General features: G+C 45.5%; 1 protein-coding gene across 1 annotated transcript in view; it reads right to left on the bottom strand.

Moving 5' to 3' along the window:
* Positions 1-14,613, bottom strand: part of LOC311309572 (cation channel sperm-associated auxiliary subunit beta-like) — a gene marked incomplete at both ends in the record, with an annotated part of 41,196 nt that overhangs the window by 8,270 nt on the left and 18,313 nt on the right. The window contains 11 exons of the mRNA XM_084438902.1: positions 87-268; positions 1,026-1,177; positions 1,318-1,462; positions 10,121-10,258; positions 10,475-10,624; positions 10,841-10,887; positions 11,281-11,347; positions 11,443-11,475; positions 12,111-12,241; positions 12,757-12,846; positions 13,010-13,162. Coding sequence (XP_084295028.1) covers positions 87-268; positions 1,026-1,177; positions 1,318-1,462; positions 10,121-10,258; positions 10,475-10,624; positions 10,841-10,887; positions 11,281-11,347; positions 11,443-11,475; positions 12,111-12,241; positions 12,757-12,846; positions 13,010-13,162 — 1,288 coding nt within the window. The remainder of the gene's footprint in view (positions 1-86; positions 269-1,025; positions 1,178-1,317; positions 1,463-10,120; positions 10,259-10,474; positions 10,625-10,840; positions 10,888-11,280; positions 11,348-11,442; positions 11,476-12,110; positions 12,242-12,756; positions 12,847-13,009; positions 13,163-14,613) is intronic.

Below are 14,613 nucleotides of genomic sequence, written 5' to 3'. Positions count from 1 at the left end.
CTCGGTTATCACAACCCTGCCTCTGTCTGTTTGTGTGTGTGTGTGTGTGTGAGAGAGAGAGAGAGAGAGAAAGAGGGTCTGTCTACCTGAAATAGATGACCTTGCCCATGTGGTCAAGGGAAAAGCCACTGGGTTGCACTGTGAGGTTGTGTGTGTTTTTGACACCCCTCGCTGGTCTGTGCGGCAAAGCATAGTGTTCATGCAGCAGCACCTTGTGGTCTGTGATGTACTGGAGCGCCAGCGGACGGTCGAAACCCATCTCGTGTTTCTATGGTATGAATGAATGAATGAGATGTTTATTCATACACACTTAAAATGAATATACTAATATATTTTACAGATATGATCAATTATCAAGGTGTGTATGAAACAGGTCTCCCAGAGAAGCTATGAAAGCTTTTAAGCGGGAGCCTGACCACGGGAAGCCACCCAGTGAGGAAAACAAACCAGGTGACCACTAATCAAACTAGGCGGCCACTAACAGCAGTAAGACAAGTACAGGACAGTAGTAAATATATACAAATAGATACATACACACACACATAATACATTGTATGTGTGAAACATGTACATTCAGCATCACAAACATAGAACAAATAATCACGAAACCCAAATGAAATCCAGTTCCACATTATACTTCCGGTGTTTGACCCCAGGCCCCTGATCCAGTACCTCTAGTGGGCACCAGCCAGCTGGTCTGGCTGGTAACACACGTCAACAGAACAAAAGAAGGGCCTTAGAGAGAGCAACAGACTACTGTACTCTACTGTGTTCTACTGTATTCCATCTTATGGACTGACCTCATAGACCTGTATGTCTATGAGGTGGTCTATAGTGGTCTGTATCTCTGTTAAATGGTCAATAGTGGTCTGTACCTCTGTGAGGTGGTCAATAGTGGTCTGTACCTCTGTGAGGTGGTCTATAGTGGTCTGTGCCTCTGTGAGGTGGTCTATAGTAGTCTGTGTCACTGTGAGGTCGTCTATAGTGGTCTGTGCCTCTGTGAGGTGGTCTATAGTGATCTGTACCTCTATGTGGCGGTCTATGTCGACGGTTTGGTAGCTGAAACCACTGGGGTTGCTGGGGTCCAGCTGCACGGCCATCAGAATGCCCATGTGGTCACACAGCAGCGTGCTGGTCAGCGTCAGGGTCTCGTTCAGCCACGCAAACCTGTGCTGGCCTGGGGGTCAAACACAGCCTTCTATGACTACCATGCTTGTGTGTGTGTGGATGTCCAGGTGTCTGTGTATTCCTGTGTGTTGTGTGTGTGTCTGTGTGTGTGTGTCTGTGATGTCCAGGTATCTGTGTGTGTGTTCTTACCAGACTTCATGATGTACAGGTGTCCGTGGTCAGTGTAGAAAACCACCACTCCACTTCTGGTGCAGCTCAGAGCGTCCACCACAATCTCCTCCTTCAGAGAGAACACCCAGCTAAAGGTAGAACCCCTGTCTGAAGACGTCCACACCTTGACACACACACACACACACACACACACACACGCACACACACACACACACACACACACATACACACATATGCACACACAGACAGACACACAGACACACACATAAACACAGACACACACACACAGTGTGGCTCTTCACCTCTTTTAGAGTCATATTTCTAAACATCTACAGGCCACCTAAATACTGTCCAAACTTTTTTGACGACTTTGCTGAACTGCTGTCTATTATCTGTATTGACTTGGACTGTTGTTGGTGATTTTAACATCCATGTTGACAACCCTCAGGACAGAGTGGCTAAAGAACACTGGACCTCATTCCTGAATGCAGTTAAGAAGAAGTTAAGAAGAAATTTCTTCTTAACTCCACTTATGAAGTTCCCGGGACAATTCTGGCATTCCTGAATGGTTTCTTATCTCGGATTTGTTCTTATTTAAGAACAGGATTTAAGAACGCGAAATGCAGTCATTGGTAGGCCAGATTGGAGTGTGCCCGTTCGCAAGGGCTGAATTTATGAGAAATCCGAGGTGAATGTGTTCACATCAATTCTACAGACATCCTAGGCTTGAATAATAATCATTCAGACAAGATCACTTTTGTCAAATTTGAACATTTATTATACAACAGCATAATTATACAAGCGGCATAATACATGCATATGAATTTTGGCGGTGTGCTCTGTCCGGGGGGCCCCCTGCCCACCGGCGTGGAAGCGCTCCACGCGCGTGGAGCGCGTTAGCAGGGGGAGGCAATCTAGGTGTTCCCCCCCTCTGGGCCAAGCCCTTGGCCCAGACAGCCAGGGGGAACGGCATCTAGCCCCCTGCCTCAATGACGATCAGAGTGGGCCGCGATCGGGAAAAGGCCGCGATCGGGAAAACGCTCGGAGGTAACTCAGCCCACTAAGACCGTCAAAGAGTGCCACAGGAGGACTGCTGTACATTATAGTCCCCGGTCCCCACGGGCCGACGCTTCGTGGGTTCCGCGGGAGATACAGCACTCGCGCCTCTGTGTCCATGGCGCCCGCCACGGATAGCCACAGAGACCAGCTAGCGGCTACTCTGGCATCCACCGGCCGACGCCGGTGGAATACCTGCAAACTACCCCCCAAGAACACACCAGCAACTCCGCGGCCCGCATGCGCAGCGGGTTGACGGAGAGCGCTCTGACTGATGTCAGACAACATTTGATAGTGCAACAGCTACATGATCACCTGAAACGCAGTATCCCCCCAACCCCAAAGTCACAGTCCACTAATAGCCCTCTGGGCATCCGGAACGTCCTGGACTCCAGGCCGTAGCAGCTTCATAAGCGGATGAGGACCATCGGCCCATGGACTTCAGGGTATACACCGGGGTGATGGCGGCGGCGGTGGTTGCCGCACCTATACGGAGGGAGGGTGCGGTGTACTGGACCGGTGGGAGCCCGCACGCCTGGCAGAGGGCGCGGAGTCAGGCGGCAAACCAGGCACCGGTCATGGCTTTGCCTCTCTTATGAAGAGGGGCTCCTCCTCACCGGCCTGGGGTCTGCTCGTCAGGTAGGAGCTCATGGAGGACAGAGGACAAAACAAGGTGTTATTGCCTGACAACAAACGGTCACGCCGGCACCAGCTCCGTCCGCCTTGAATGCTACAGTGCAGGACGAAATAGAGCGCGTGCAACGTGACATCTGCCCGAGTGAGGTCGTGCGCGGGGTCGAATGACAAAGTGCGTGTAGAATATGCACCGACCTTAAGGAACCCATAGAAAGCTGTGAGAATGACCGTTTCTAACATTAAATACGAGTGACCACCAAAACACCCCTGCCTCAACCGTGCGATAACCGTCGAACGAGCGAAGAAGTGAAGGGAAGACGTACATCCATGCCTTGGGGATGCTCTCCGTGATGCCATTAAGGAGGAGCTGGACGGATCGGATCCCCAGCCGAGAAACGGTGGAGGGGTCCAGGCATCGCATGTGGAATGAACACCTGCAACAAACTCATAACCGACTGAGGCCGCAGCCGCCTAGACACGACACAATGAACTATGAATGCTATAGTATGAATATCCACAGCATGACGTTTACATTGAATATTGAGCAGCGTAGTGGACTCCGGGCCCCAGGTAGCGTTCGTATGCCGATGAAGTGTCATGCACGCAGCATTATAATAAGGTGATTAGTCTTTGAAACAACGCAGGGCTAATGCGAAGAGCAATGCAGTATCCCAACGCAGCGTAAAATGACACATCCGACATCGAGCGTGATCAGCGCAGCATACATCCCTTTTACATCAGAAATAAGCCCGTAAACCTTGCCCCCAAACAACGCGGAGGAGCAGGCGACGAACGGAAATGGCGGAAGAAGAAGCACCGCGTTAAACCGAACAGCCAGATAGTCGCGCACACCCAGCAGATTGCAGAGCATAATGCTTGAACAATAGACGACAACGCACAGGTTACAGTACGATGCCCTAAGAACCATGCAGTAGCCCGATGCTACTGACCCGAACTATATAAAGCCAAAACGCAATAATTGGTAAGGCATCATCGCCGTCGTTGTCCCCGAACGAGGTTAGACATGCCGAAGCAATCGGCCAAACAACCCAGGCCTACCAGACAGGCGAGACAGCCTTAAATACCATAACATCGATCGTCCTTATCACATACTTACAGTCATCAATTAATCCCTCATATAGCATACATGGTTCGCATCTCCGGAAGCAATACCGAAGCGATCATGAACGTCAAGCGCTAGCATTAGAATCATGAGCCAGTAACAGAATCATGAGCCAGCATTAGCAACCTAACATAATGAAACATGAGCCAGTATTTAGCAATCTAACATAATGAATCATGAGCTAGTATTAGCAATCTTAACAAAATGAATCACGAGCGAGTATGCAATCCAACATAATGATGCCCCGACGTGCAATACGGGAACCTTGACGAACGCCAGCTAGATAGCAACTAGCAGCATAGCCGGTCATGCGGCCAGCGAATCCACGAACGAGCCGCGAGGGGAGGACTTATGGCGCAGTCGTTAGTGGCCGGAGGAGGCAAGTCGCAGTGGCAAAATACCTACCTCCGACCGGTGTGCATCGAGCTATATAATATCATATCACAGTCACCTAGTTATATCTATACAACATAATATCACAGCCACCTAGTTATATCTAGTGCATCGAGCAACTGGGGGCTGAGAAACATATCCGAATGTGCGACGAGGAAGTGCGAGTTCATGCGGTGGTGTATTTCAGTATACCTAGTAGCAAGCCGCAATTAGCCACCTCCCATTTACAAACGAACGCACACGAGATGAACCAAAAACATAGAGAACACACCCAGCACGTCCACGCCCGAACCGCAAACATTCCAATGGTGAATGCACCCGGCGCACATCGACAGTTGAGTAACGCGGCAGACGACATGGACAACACCGACATAGCGGCTCATGAATGAAACCCAGTGACCGGCGCGTAGCAATGCCTAACGGACTTCCAACGCAAGCTATGCGAGCAACGAACCATACGCAAGTATGGCACACGGAGCTACAGGGAGACGGGCTCCCCGGCCTCGGAAGCCGGCGCTCCACGACGCCACTAAACGGACCCCCAAACCACGGACCGGAGAGACGACGGGCAGAGGGGAACGCGGAAGCAGCGAGGACACCGCGGGCGGCAGGTAGCAACGCACCAAGACACAATATGACACGGAACGCGAGCAAGACGCGGAGCAGCGAGCAAATAGCAGAATGGCAGCATGCAATTACGACAGCAGTAAGCAAGCGCGAATAATGACATGTTTTGACAGCTTAAATACCTGCGCTCTGGTGAGCTGACCAATGCTATGACAGCTACAGTCAGCTGGTGCTGCGTCATGCGTGACAGATTAACCTCTGCTGACCCCGGCTGACGTACGTGCCTTGGCTGAATTTGCGTCGGAGACTTCATTAATCATAAATACGAGGATATTTGTATCATTTCCAATTACGTTTCACATTCATGACTCTACAAGGCATCGCAGTGTCCTAAAATAAATAAAAGCACTACACAAACACTGAAAATGGCAGTGAATTAATAAATAAGCACTAAACTCAGTCGCTATACTCAGACTCAGCACAACAGCACCTTATATTCCATAGTCATCAGAATGGACACATCTACATTCTGTAAATACTGTAAACATGTGAATATCCATAACTAAAATATATCATATGGTCCTACATAATATAGATATAGGGCCTATCAAGATCCATAAGTAGCCTACTCATGCATTTAACTAAACTGTAGGCGACAATTCAATCTGCTCTCAGCACATCCCATCCCTTTCATGTAGGCTATATATTTTGCATATTGTATTAAAAGTCCATATATACCGTCTTGTTTTCTTTTGTTATTTTGTATTGGTTTCACCTTGCTTAAACTCAGTGTGCACGTTATAAGAGCCAGCGGAGAAACATCTCACTGCTCATTTTACTGGTATGTTGCATGCGACGAATAAAACCTCGAATTTGCACGTGATCTTGAACATCAAGCATGTCAATTGGGAACGTCTAATCCAGGGGTGTCAAACTCTGGCCCGCGGGCCAAATTTGGCCCGCAGTGTAATTATATTTGGCCCGCGAGGCAATACCAAATGACTACTAGAGCTGGCCCGCCAGTATTATACAGTGCATTCACCGCTAATACTACAAATCCCATAATGCTCTGCTGTTGTTTTGGCGCGTCAATCAAGACAGGACCCAGAAACGCCCTCTCTTCTGTGAAAGTAGTCATAGCAATCTCATACTACAACTGTAACCGTGTTACCCCTTCTTAAAAATGGCGAAAAGAAAGGCATAAAACAGAAGCTTTACGTTATGTAACGTCTCACTGTGATAGAGACACCTGTGTTGACCTAGCCGGCCGCTGTGTTTGCTCTGTTCCTGTTCATTCAATCCTGTCTGCCTTCTTGCCGGCCTGTCTGCCTGCCTGTCTGTCTGTCTGTATACCGGCTGTCTGTCTGTCTGCCTGGCTGTAGGACAGTCAGGGTTTTACAAGCTTCTCTACTGAGCAGATGGAGCACCAACACTTGTGTCTGAGGGCCTATTCACATATGTTAGTGCACACCATTGATGCGCACCAAAAGCGAAAGTGATAAGTGCATATTCAATGTTAAAGCAAAACTTGTTTGGGTCCATATTAAAATTTCCATTTGTTCAATGTTGGCCCGCGACTTTGTTCAAGTTTTAAATTTTGGCCCACTGTGTATTTGAGTTTGACACCCCTGGTCTAATCTTTTGTCTAAACTTTTTCCGCGCTGTCTGGGGATTTTGTGTGCACACGACCCTGTAGTAAGGAGCTGGCGGGGCGTTTAAGTATGCAAATTCAGGTGTACGAGAACGCGCATTCAACTTAAGAAGGGGAGCACAGCTGAGAACACTGGCGGTTTAGGAACACATTTCCACCCATTCATGAATCCGGCGGGGATCTTTCTTAGGGTTGGTCTTATGAAGTTAATAAGAAGACATTTAAGAAGACACTTAAGAAAATGTTCAGGAATGAGTACTATGGACTGACTCAACATGTGACGGAGCCCACACACAAGGGGCACACTCCGGACTTGATCATCACCACAGGTCTGAATATTTCTAAGGTTAAGGTGTCTGATGTTGTGTACTCTGATCATTCCTGTGTTTTCGTTGAGAGTACTGTCTCCATGCACACAAATGTTCAAACAGTGGTCATCACAAAATGGTACATCACTGAAAACACCTGTGAAATACTCAGGTTTTCTTGTCCACACCTGCCCTGTCCTTGGTCTTAGTCGATGACCTTGTAGATCATTTCAATTCAAAAATTACAAATATTATTGATGCCATTGCGCCCACTAAGGTGAAGGTGGTGTCTGGTAAGAAAAGATCTCCATGGAGAAACGCCACGTTGGTCAGAACAGAAAAAAGGTGTCGAAAAGCTGAACGCAGGTGGCGAAAAACATATCTCCTTGTTCATTATGACATCTATAAAGTGAGACTTCGCATTAATAATTTGGAGTTGAGAAATGCACGGCAGTCCTTCTTTTCTGACATCATCACCAAGAACAATATTAATGCACGTGCTTTGTTTGCCACTGTCGATAGGATAACAAACCCTCCTGTGTCAGTAGCCTCTGAACTTCTATCCACCAGGGCCTGCAATGAATTTGCCTCATTCTTCACTGACAAAATTCAGAAAATTAGACAAGCAGTCAGTGCCTCCATATCAGGTACAGGATATGTGTTGTCCCAGTGTCCACTTAAAATCAATACCATAACACAATTTTATCCAATCATCCATAAAGGACACAATATCTGAAATCCTCCTCCTGTTGCCTTGATATTCTGCCTACAGGCTTTTTCTAATTGCATAGCCACTGATTTACTACAAATCGTAAACACATCTCTTCTTTCAGGTGTGTTCCCACAAACCCTGAAAACTGCAGTCGTCAAGCCACTCTTAAAAAAGAATAATCTAGACACCTCACAAATGAACAATTATAGGCCCATATCAAACCTCCCATTTTAAGTAAAATCATTGAAAAAGCAGTTGAACAGCTTCCTGGCACTAAATAATTGTTTTGATGTCTTCCAGTCAGGATTTCGACCACACTACAGCACCGAGACTGCTCTTGTTAAGGTCTTCAATGACATCCATTTAAACACAGACAATGGCAGAATTTCAGTCTTAGTATTACTGGATCTCAGCGCTGCGTACGTCACGATTGACCACACCATACTAGGCCGACTGAAAAAACTGGCTGGGAATTTCTCGCACAGTGCTTGACTGGTTTAAATCCTACTTGAAGGACAGGGACTACTTTGTGTCTATAGGCAATTACAAATCTGAGTGGACAAAAATGACCTGTGGAGTTCCCCAAGGCTCCATTCTGAGGCCTCTTCTGTTCAACATTTACATGTTCCCACTAGCTCAAATTATGGAAAACAACAAAATATGTTACCATAGCTACGCAGATGACACACATTTATATCACCATATCACCAGGGGACTATAATCCCATACAGTACAAGCACACTGAGTAAGTGCATTGAACAAATCAACGATTGGATGTGCCAGAACTTTCTACAACTAAAGAAAGATAAAACTGAAGTAATTGTCTTTGGAGCCAAAGAAGAACAATTCAAAGTCAGCGCTCAGCTTCAGTAATGCTAAAAGCCACTAATGAAGCCAGAAATCTTGGTGTAGTCATGGACTCAGACCTGAATTTCAACAGTCACATTAAGACAATTACAAAGTCAGCCTACTATCACCTGAAGAATATATCAAGGATTAAAGGATTTATGTCTCAGCAGGATCTGGAAAAAGGGCCAAATATATTTCTGATCTGCTGCTACGTTATGAACCATCAAGACCTCTCAGGTCATCTGGCACAGGCCTGCTTTCTGTCCCCAGAGTTAAAACAAAACATGGAGAAGCAGCGTTCAGTTTTTATGCTCCACATATCTGGAACAAACTTCCAGAAAACTGCAGGTGAGAATAATTATCTATTAAATTAAATAATTATTCATTTGTACACTGCACTGTAACTTTTATTCTTGTATTTGTTTGCCTGCATTTTGCTTTAAATGTCCTTTTATAATGTATTTTTTTTCCATTTTATTTTATATGACCTTTTATAATGTGTTTCTTGCACTTTGTCCTGATGTTTTTAATGTCTCATGTAAAGCACTTTGTATTGCCTTGTTGCTGAAAAGTAAATCTCGCCTTGCAGATTCAAAGCTCTTGAATTCCCCCAAATGTAGAATAATTCAAAATGCCCTAGTCAATGCACAGCCTAAATCTCTCGTTGGAGGGATGTCATATGCATAGCACACCATCATAACATTCTAAGTGAGTCTCCCAAACCACACAATTTCATTGTCTCCTGCCAAATCTTTAATGCTACATTAATCCAGGGATCACTAACACAGTGTTTATCTCCTTTGTTTCTCATAACTCAGATATCCCCTAGTAACAACTGTCTAGTGCTCCAACAACTCTACATACATAGAAAGCTAAGATAATATTGTTTGCGAAAACAGCTTGTTTATCAACAAGTTAATATATATCTATCTAAAACTGAATTGGTCAGGATTTGATGTTTGCGAAAACAGCAACAAAGCAGAACAGGTCTGGATTTGAACCCACGCCGAAGCACAACTCCAGATAATAAGGACAGAATCCCAACCACCGGGCAGTACGGTAAACCAAGAAGACCTAAACATGAGGTGAATGAAGAAAAGAATGGGCAGGCAAGTTTTGTTTTAATTAGTGTATCCACCCAGTGATTTGGATCGGCTCCAAAATGTAATGGGTTCTAAGTTGAGCACCCCTCCACCGGGTTTCGTGAAAATCAGTCTGGTAGTTTTTGCGTAATCCTGTTAAATAACGAACGCACGCACGCATGTACAAACACACACGACAAAAAACATAGACCTCTGAGGCAAATATGTCAAAAGCTATATTATGTCATACACAAACATACGTACAAGGTACGTACCCCCATAGTTAAACTTTTAGAAAAACTCAATTTATTTTCACTTTCTATTTTCAGAGCCTCATGGATTGCCAGCTAGTATTGGCCTAGGAAATGACAACATCACTTGAGAGGTCTGTTCAACTTAGTCTGACAATTGCTGGTTTCTCTTTCTTGTGATGTAATTGGTCACCTCAGATCCATACAGGATCACATGACTGTCCAGCAGGAAGACGCCTCGTGGCAGGAAGTTGATCAGAACTGGCGGGAACTTGGTGCGCTTCTGAAAAGTGTCCCCCTTGGAACCAAAGACTGACACCATAGTTCCCTTCTGCTGTGTGGAGATCAAAGTCATGTTAGTGTGTGTATGCTAACCTGTGTGTGGGTGTATGTGTGTGTGTGTGCGTGTGTGTGATTGCTGACCTGTGTGTGTGTGTGTGTGTGTGTGTGTGTGTGTGTGTGTGTGTGTGTGTGTGTGTGTGTATGCTGATCTGTGTGTGTGTGTGTGCTGATCTGTGTGTGTGTGTGTATGTATGTATGTGCTGACCTGTGTGTGTGAGAGCAGCAGGCCGGTGTGCTGGTGGCGGTCATGCAGGAAGGAGAGGTAGCGGTGTTTGGTCTTCTTCAGTTCCGCAGTTGAGGCTTTGCAAATGGACCACTTCTTAAACGGATACTCACTGTATACACACCTGGAGTGCTGTGGACACACACACACACACACACACACACACACACACACACACAAACCTGTTAATGAACACACATCTGGAGTTCTGCGGAGGGTCTAGTTAACACACACACAAACCTGTTAATACACACACATCTAGAGTTCTGCAGAGGGTCTAGCTAACACACACACACACACACGTAATAATGGGGTGTACAGTACAGTAGCCAGCAGCTGAACACCTACCAGGTTCTCTTCCTCTCCATCGTTGTTAATCAGACTGATCATATCATCTAGAAACACACACACACCCAACAAACACATATACACACACCTTCATCTGTGGCTAGAGTGATCAGAGTGATCCTAGCCTCAGACTATAAAACATATTCTAGTTCATGATGCATAATGTAGGCACTGTGGGAAATGTAGATAATGTGAATGATTTATGTGGGTAAGAAATGTAGGTAATGTAGGTTATGTAGATAATGTAGGTAATGTGAATTATATAGATATTGTGACTGATATAGATAATGTGAGTAGATAATGTGGTAATGTAAGTAATGTAGAATGTGGATACTGTAGGTAATTTTGATAATGAGGATGATGTAGGTAATGTTGGTTATGTACAGTAGATAATGTTGATATTGTAGGTAATGTGGATAATGTAGGTAATGCTGATGTACCATTGTAGTAGAGGGGGTCTGTCACACACTGAGAGGAGAACCACATCGTGGTGGAGGAGTAGTCCATCTATAGACAGAGGGAGGGAGGGATAGGTCTATAGCTTCAGTATATTGGACACAATACTGTAATCACTCTACTGTACTCTACTGTACCCTACTGACCTGGGCAAGGGCGGGCAGAAACAGCAGGGTGAACTGGAACAGACAGACAGATCAATATGAGGGCCTTCGAAAATCTGCATTCAGAAATTCAACCTTAAAGACAAAGTTTAGAGCAGAGCAGTACCCAAATGATTTCTAGGAATCGGATGGACTTTTGTTTTGCAAGTTTTTCCAGCACGCAGTCGACCGGGAGAAAAAACACATTTGAGTGAACAAAAGGAGGACATCTGTGGGTCCACTGTGAAATCTAAGCAGGGCAGGAATTCATGGAGGATTTGGTTGTGATGTGTGCTGAGGCTAACATGTCTCTCAAGAAGATACGCAAACCCTGACCGGTCATCGGCAAGCATCGCAGGCTGTTTTTTTTTTTGCGCAAAACAGAATCACAGAAAAACTAAACGGCAAAAAATGAATTCAGGGGAAAAAAGAAAATTGATTTTATATGGCCCTACAGTATCCAGCAAAATGTGTGTGTGTGTCTTTGTGAGTGTTATTGTCTTTGAGTGTGTGTGTGTGTGTGTGTGTGTGTGTGTGTGTGTGTGTGTGTGTGTGTGTGTGTGTGTGTGTGTGTGGTACACTGAGGGGATGTGTGTGTGTGTGTGTGTGTGTGTGTGTGTGTGTGTGTGTGTATGTGTGTGAGTGTGTGCGTGCATGCGTGTGTGTGGTACATTGAGGGGTCCGGTAGCAGGGGACAGCAGGTCATGGCTGATGAAGAGCCCTCTGTTAGTCAGCAGGAAGAGGTGGCAGTTGGTCAGCTTCAGATCCACAATGGAGATACCCGCACAGCCTGACACACACACTGGAGGCAGACACACACACACACATCAAGATCATACAGACACACTCTCAATAGTATACAACAGGGCTGTGGTAGCATGGTAGACAGTAACTGTGTTGTATTATGGTGTAGGATTACAGCAGGTACGTTGTATTATGGTGTAAGATTACAGCAGTATAGAGGCTATGCAGAGGAAGATAATGATTTATGTATGCAGGGGACAGCAGCTGGCAAAAAAACATAACCTAGACGTATACTGTACCTAGTACTGTGTTGAGGTAGTAATACTAATATCAGTAGTTACTGTGTGGCTGTGTTGAGGTAGTAATACTAATATCAGTAGATACTGTGTGTCTGTGTTGAGGTAGTGATACTAATATCGGTAGATACTGTGTCTGTGTTGAGGTAGTGATACTAATATCAGTAGATACTGCGTGGCTGTGTTGAGGTAGTGATACTAATATCAGTAGATACTGCGTGTCTGTTGAGGTAGTGATACTAATATCAGTAGATACTGCGTGGCTGTGTTGAGGTACCTTGGTTGATGAGGCTACAGAGAGAGAGCGTGGCGTTGAACCAGCGAGCCTCAGAGGTGAAGGCTGACCTGGTCACACTCAGGATCACCCCTGCATACACACACACACACACACACACACACACACACACACAGATAGGATCATAGGTCAAAACAGATACAGACACACTACAACACCAGATTTCTATAGCTTGTGTGTGTGTGTGTGTGTGTGTGTGTGTGTGTGTGTGTGTGTGTGTGTGTGTGTGTCTCACCAGTGTGCCGCCCAGGGATGAAGACAGGGGCCAGGACGGCCACATCGCTGGCACAGGGGCTCTGGCTGACCTGCAGCTTCAGGACGCGCTGGAGGTGAGGCTTGATGAACGCAGACGACAGCTCCTCTCCTATAGTCCACTGCAGGATGGGCTCTGTGGACAACCACCCCCACACACACACACACAGTTCCACAATTTGGTAGTAACTGATTAAATTTGCAGAACATATATTATACTATGTATACTCCGAATATAGTGGTAACACGAAAGTTCCGTTGGTGCTTGTTCTTAACAATAGGCAGCGAAGTCCCTCTTATCTTGTGGTTAGAACTGGTACTAGAAGTTCCATTGTATTGCATTTTCTATGCAAAATTATATATTTATCAATATTCAAATATATTCTATTTTCAGAAAAGATTTAATAGAGAAAGTCGAATATCATTTCTGAAACTCGGGAGGGGTGTAGCACGGTCCAATTTAGAACTTATTCCATTTTGGAGCACATCCGAATCGCGGGATGGGTCCACGAGCCGCCCAAACATGGCCGGCCATTCATCTCCATTCATTTTTTTGACTTATGGAGCGAAAAATTCCCCCCATTAATTTTCAATGAAGGAATTGATACGGCTATATCTCCACATGGGAAGGTCACAGAGATACGAGGTTTGGACTGCCATAAAGCTCTCGACCTAATGAATGCAGCAATACATGTCCAGCTTGCACGCACATGCACACACACAGAGCCACGAAATCAGGGCTGCCCCCCCCCCACCCCCCACCAACTGTCTATGGGCCCCACGTGACCATCCTTCCTTTACTCCAGCCGTCCCCCCAGGCCCACCTGACCATCCTTCCTAAGAATCAGAATCAGATCAGAAAACTTTTATTCCCAGGCTTATTTGTTACACATTGGCAGCAACAACAGAATAACTAAAAATGAAGCACAACAGACACACAGAATCTTATCCCATAGCAGCATGAATCAACTAGTCAGGGTGCTAACACAGCATAGCCTCCGCCCATTAATGCATTTTGTTGGTGTAACCAAGTTGAAATGGTTAAACTCACTCCTCAGTGTAAATATTGCGCATTTGCACCATTGAAGAGTAAGCTTTTTGGTGGCGTAACTGGTTGTGGTGTTTATGAGAGGTGGTCGTGTGTTTGTAAATCAGAGGACCTAGGTATAGTGACGATACTGACGAGTGATGCACTGATACCTGTTAGATCAGCATGTGCAGTGGTTGAATGTGTAAGTGGATCAAATAATGGTACTACACCTCTCCACTGAAAGCAGCTCTCAGCAGTCTTTCTCCCGAGGATATCAGAGTGCATTTAGTGGGGGTAGGGTACAATAAAACCTCAATAATAGATAGATCTTGACACATTTATTAAACACTGTCAGTATAATATGGAAGAAAGAACATACAAAACATACAACAAAATGGAATAATATTCAACATCTAGTCTACTACACAACTCCAGTATTCAAAGTTCTATGCTTTCCCACTACACCACCAAAGGCACTATGATTATCTAATCAACGGAAGTGGCAATGACAATGACCTGAGCCTAAATTCAAAAATTAAAGTAAATGGGCAAGTGTT

The sequence above is a fragment of the Borostomias antarcticus genome, assembly GCF_949987555.1.
Source record: "Borostomias antarcticus genome assembly, chromosome: 5".
NCBI lineage: Eukaryota > Metazoa > Chordata > Actinopteri > Stomiiformes > Stomiidae > Borostomias > Borostomias antarcticus.
The sequence above is the reverse complement of the archived record's forward strand: the minus strand, read 5'-3'. Positions and strand labels throughout refer to the sequence as shown.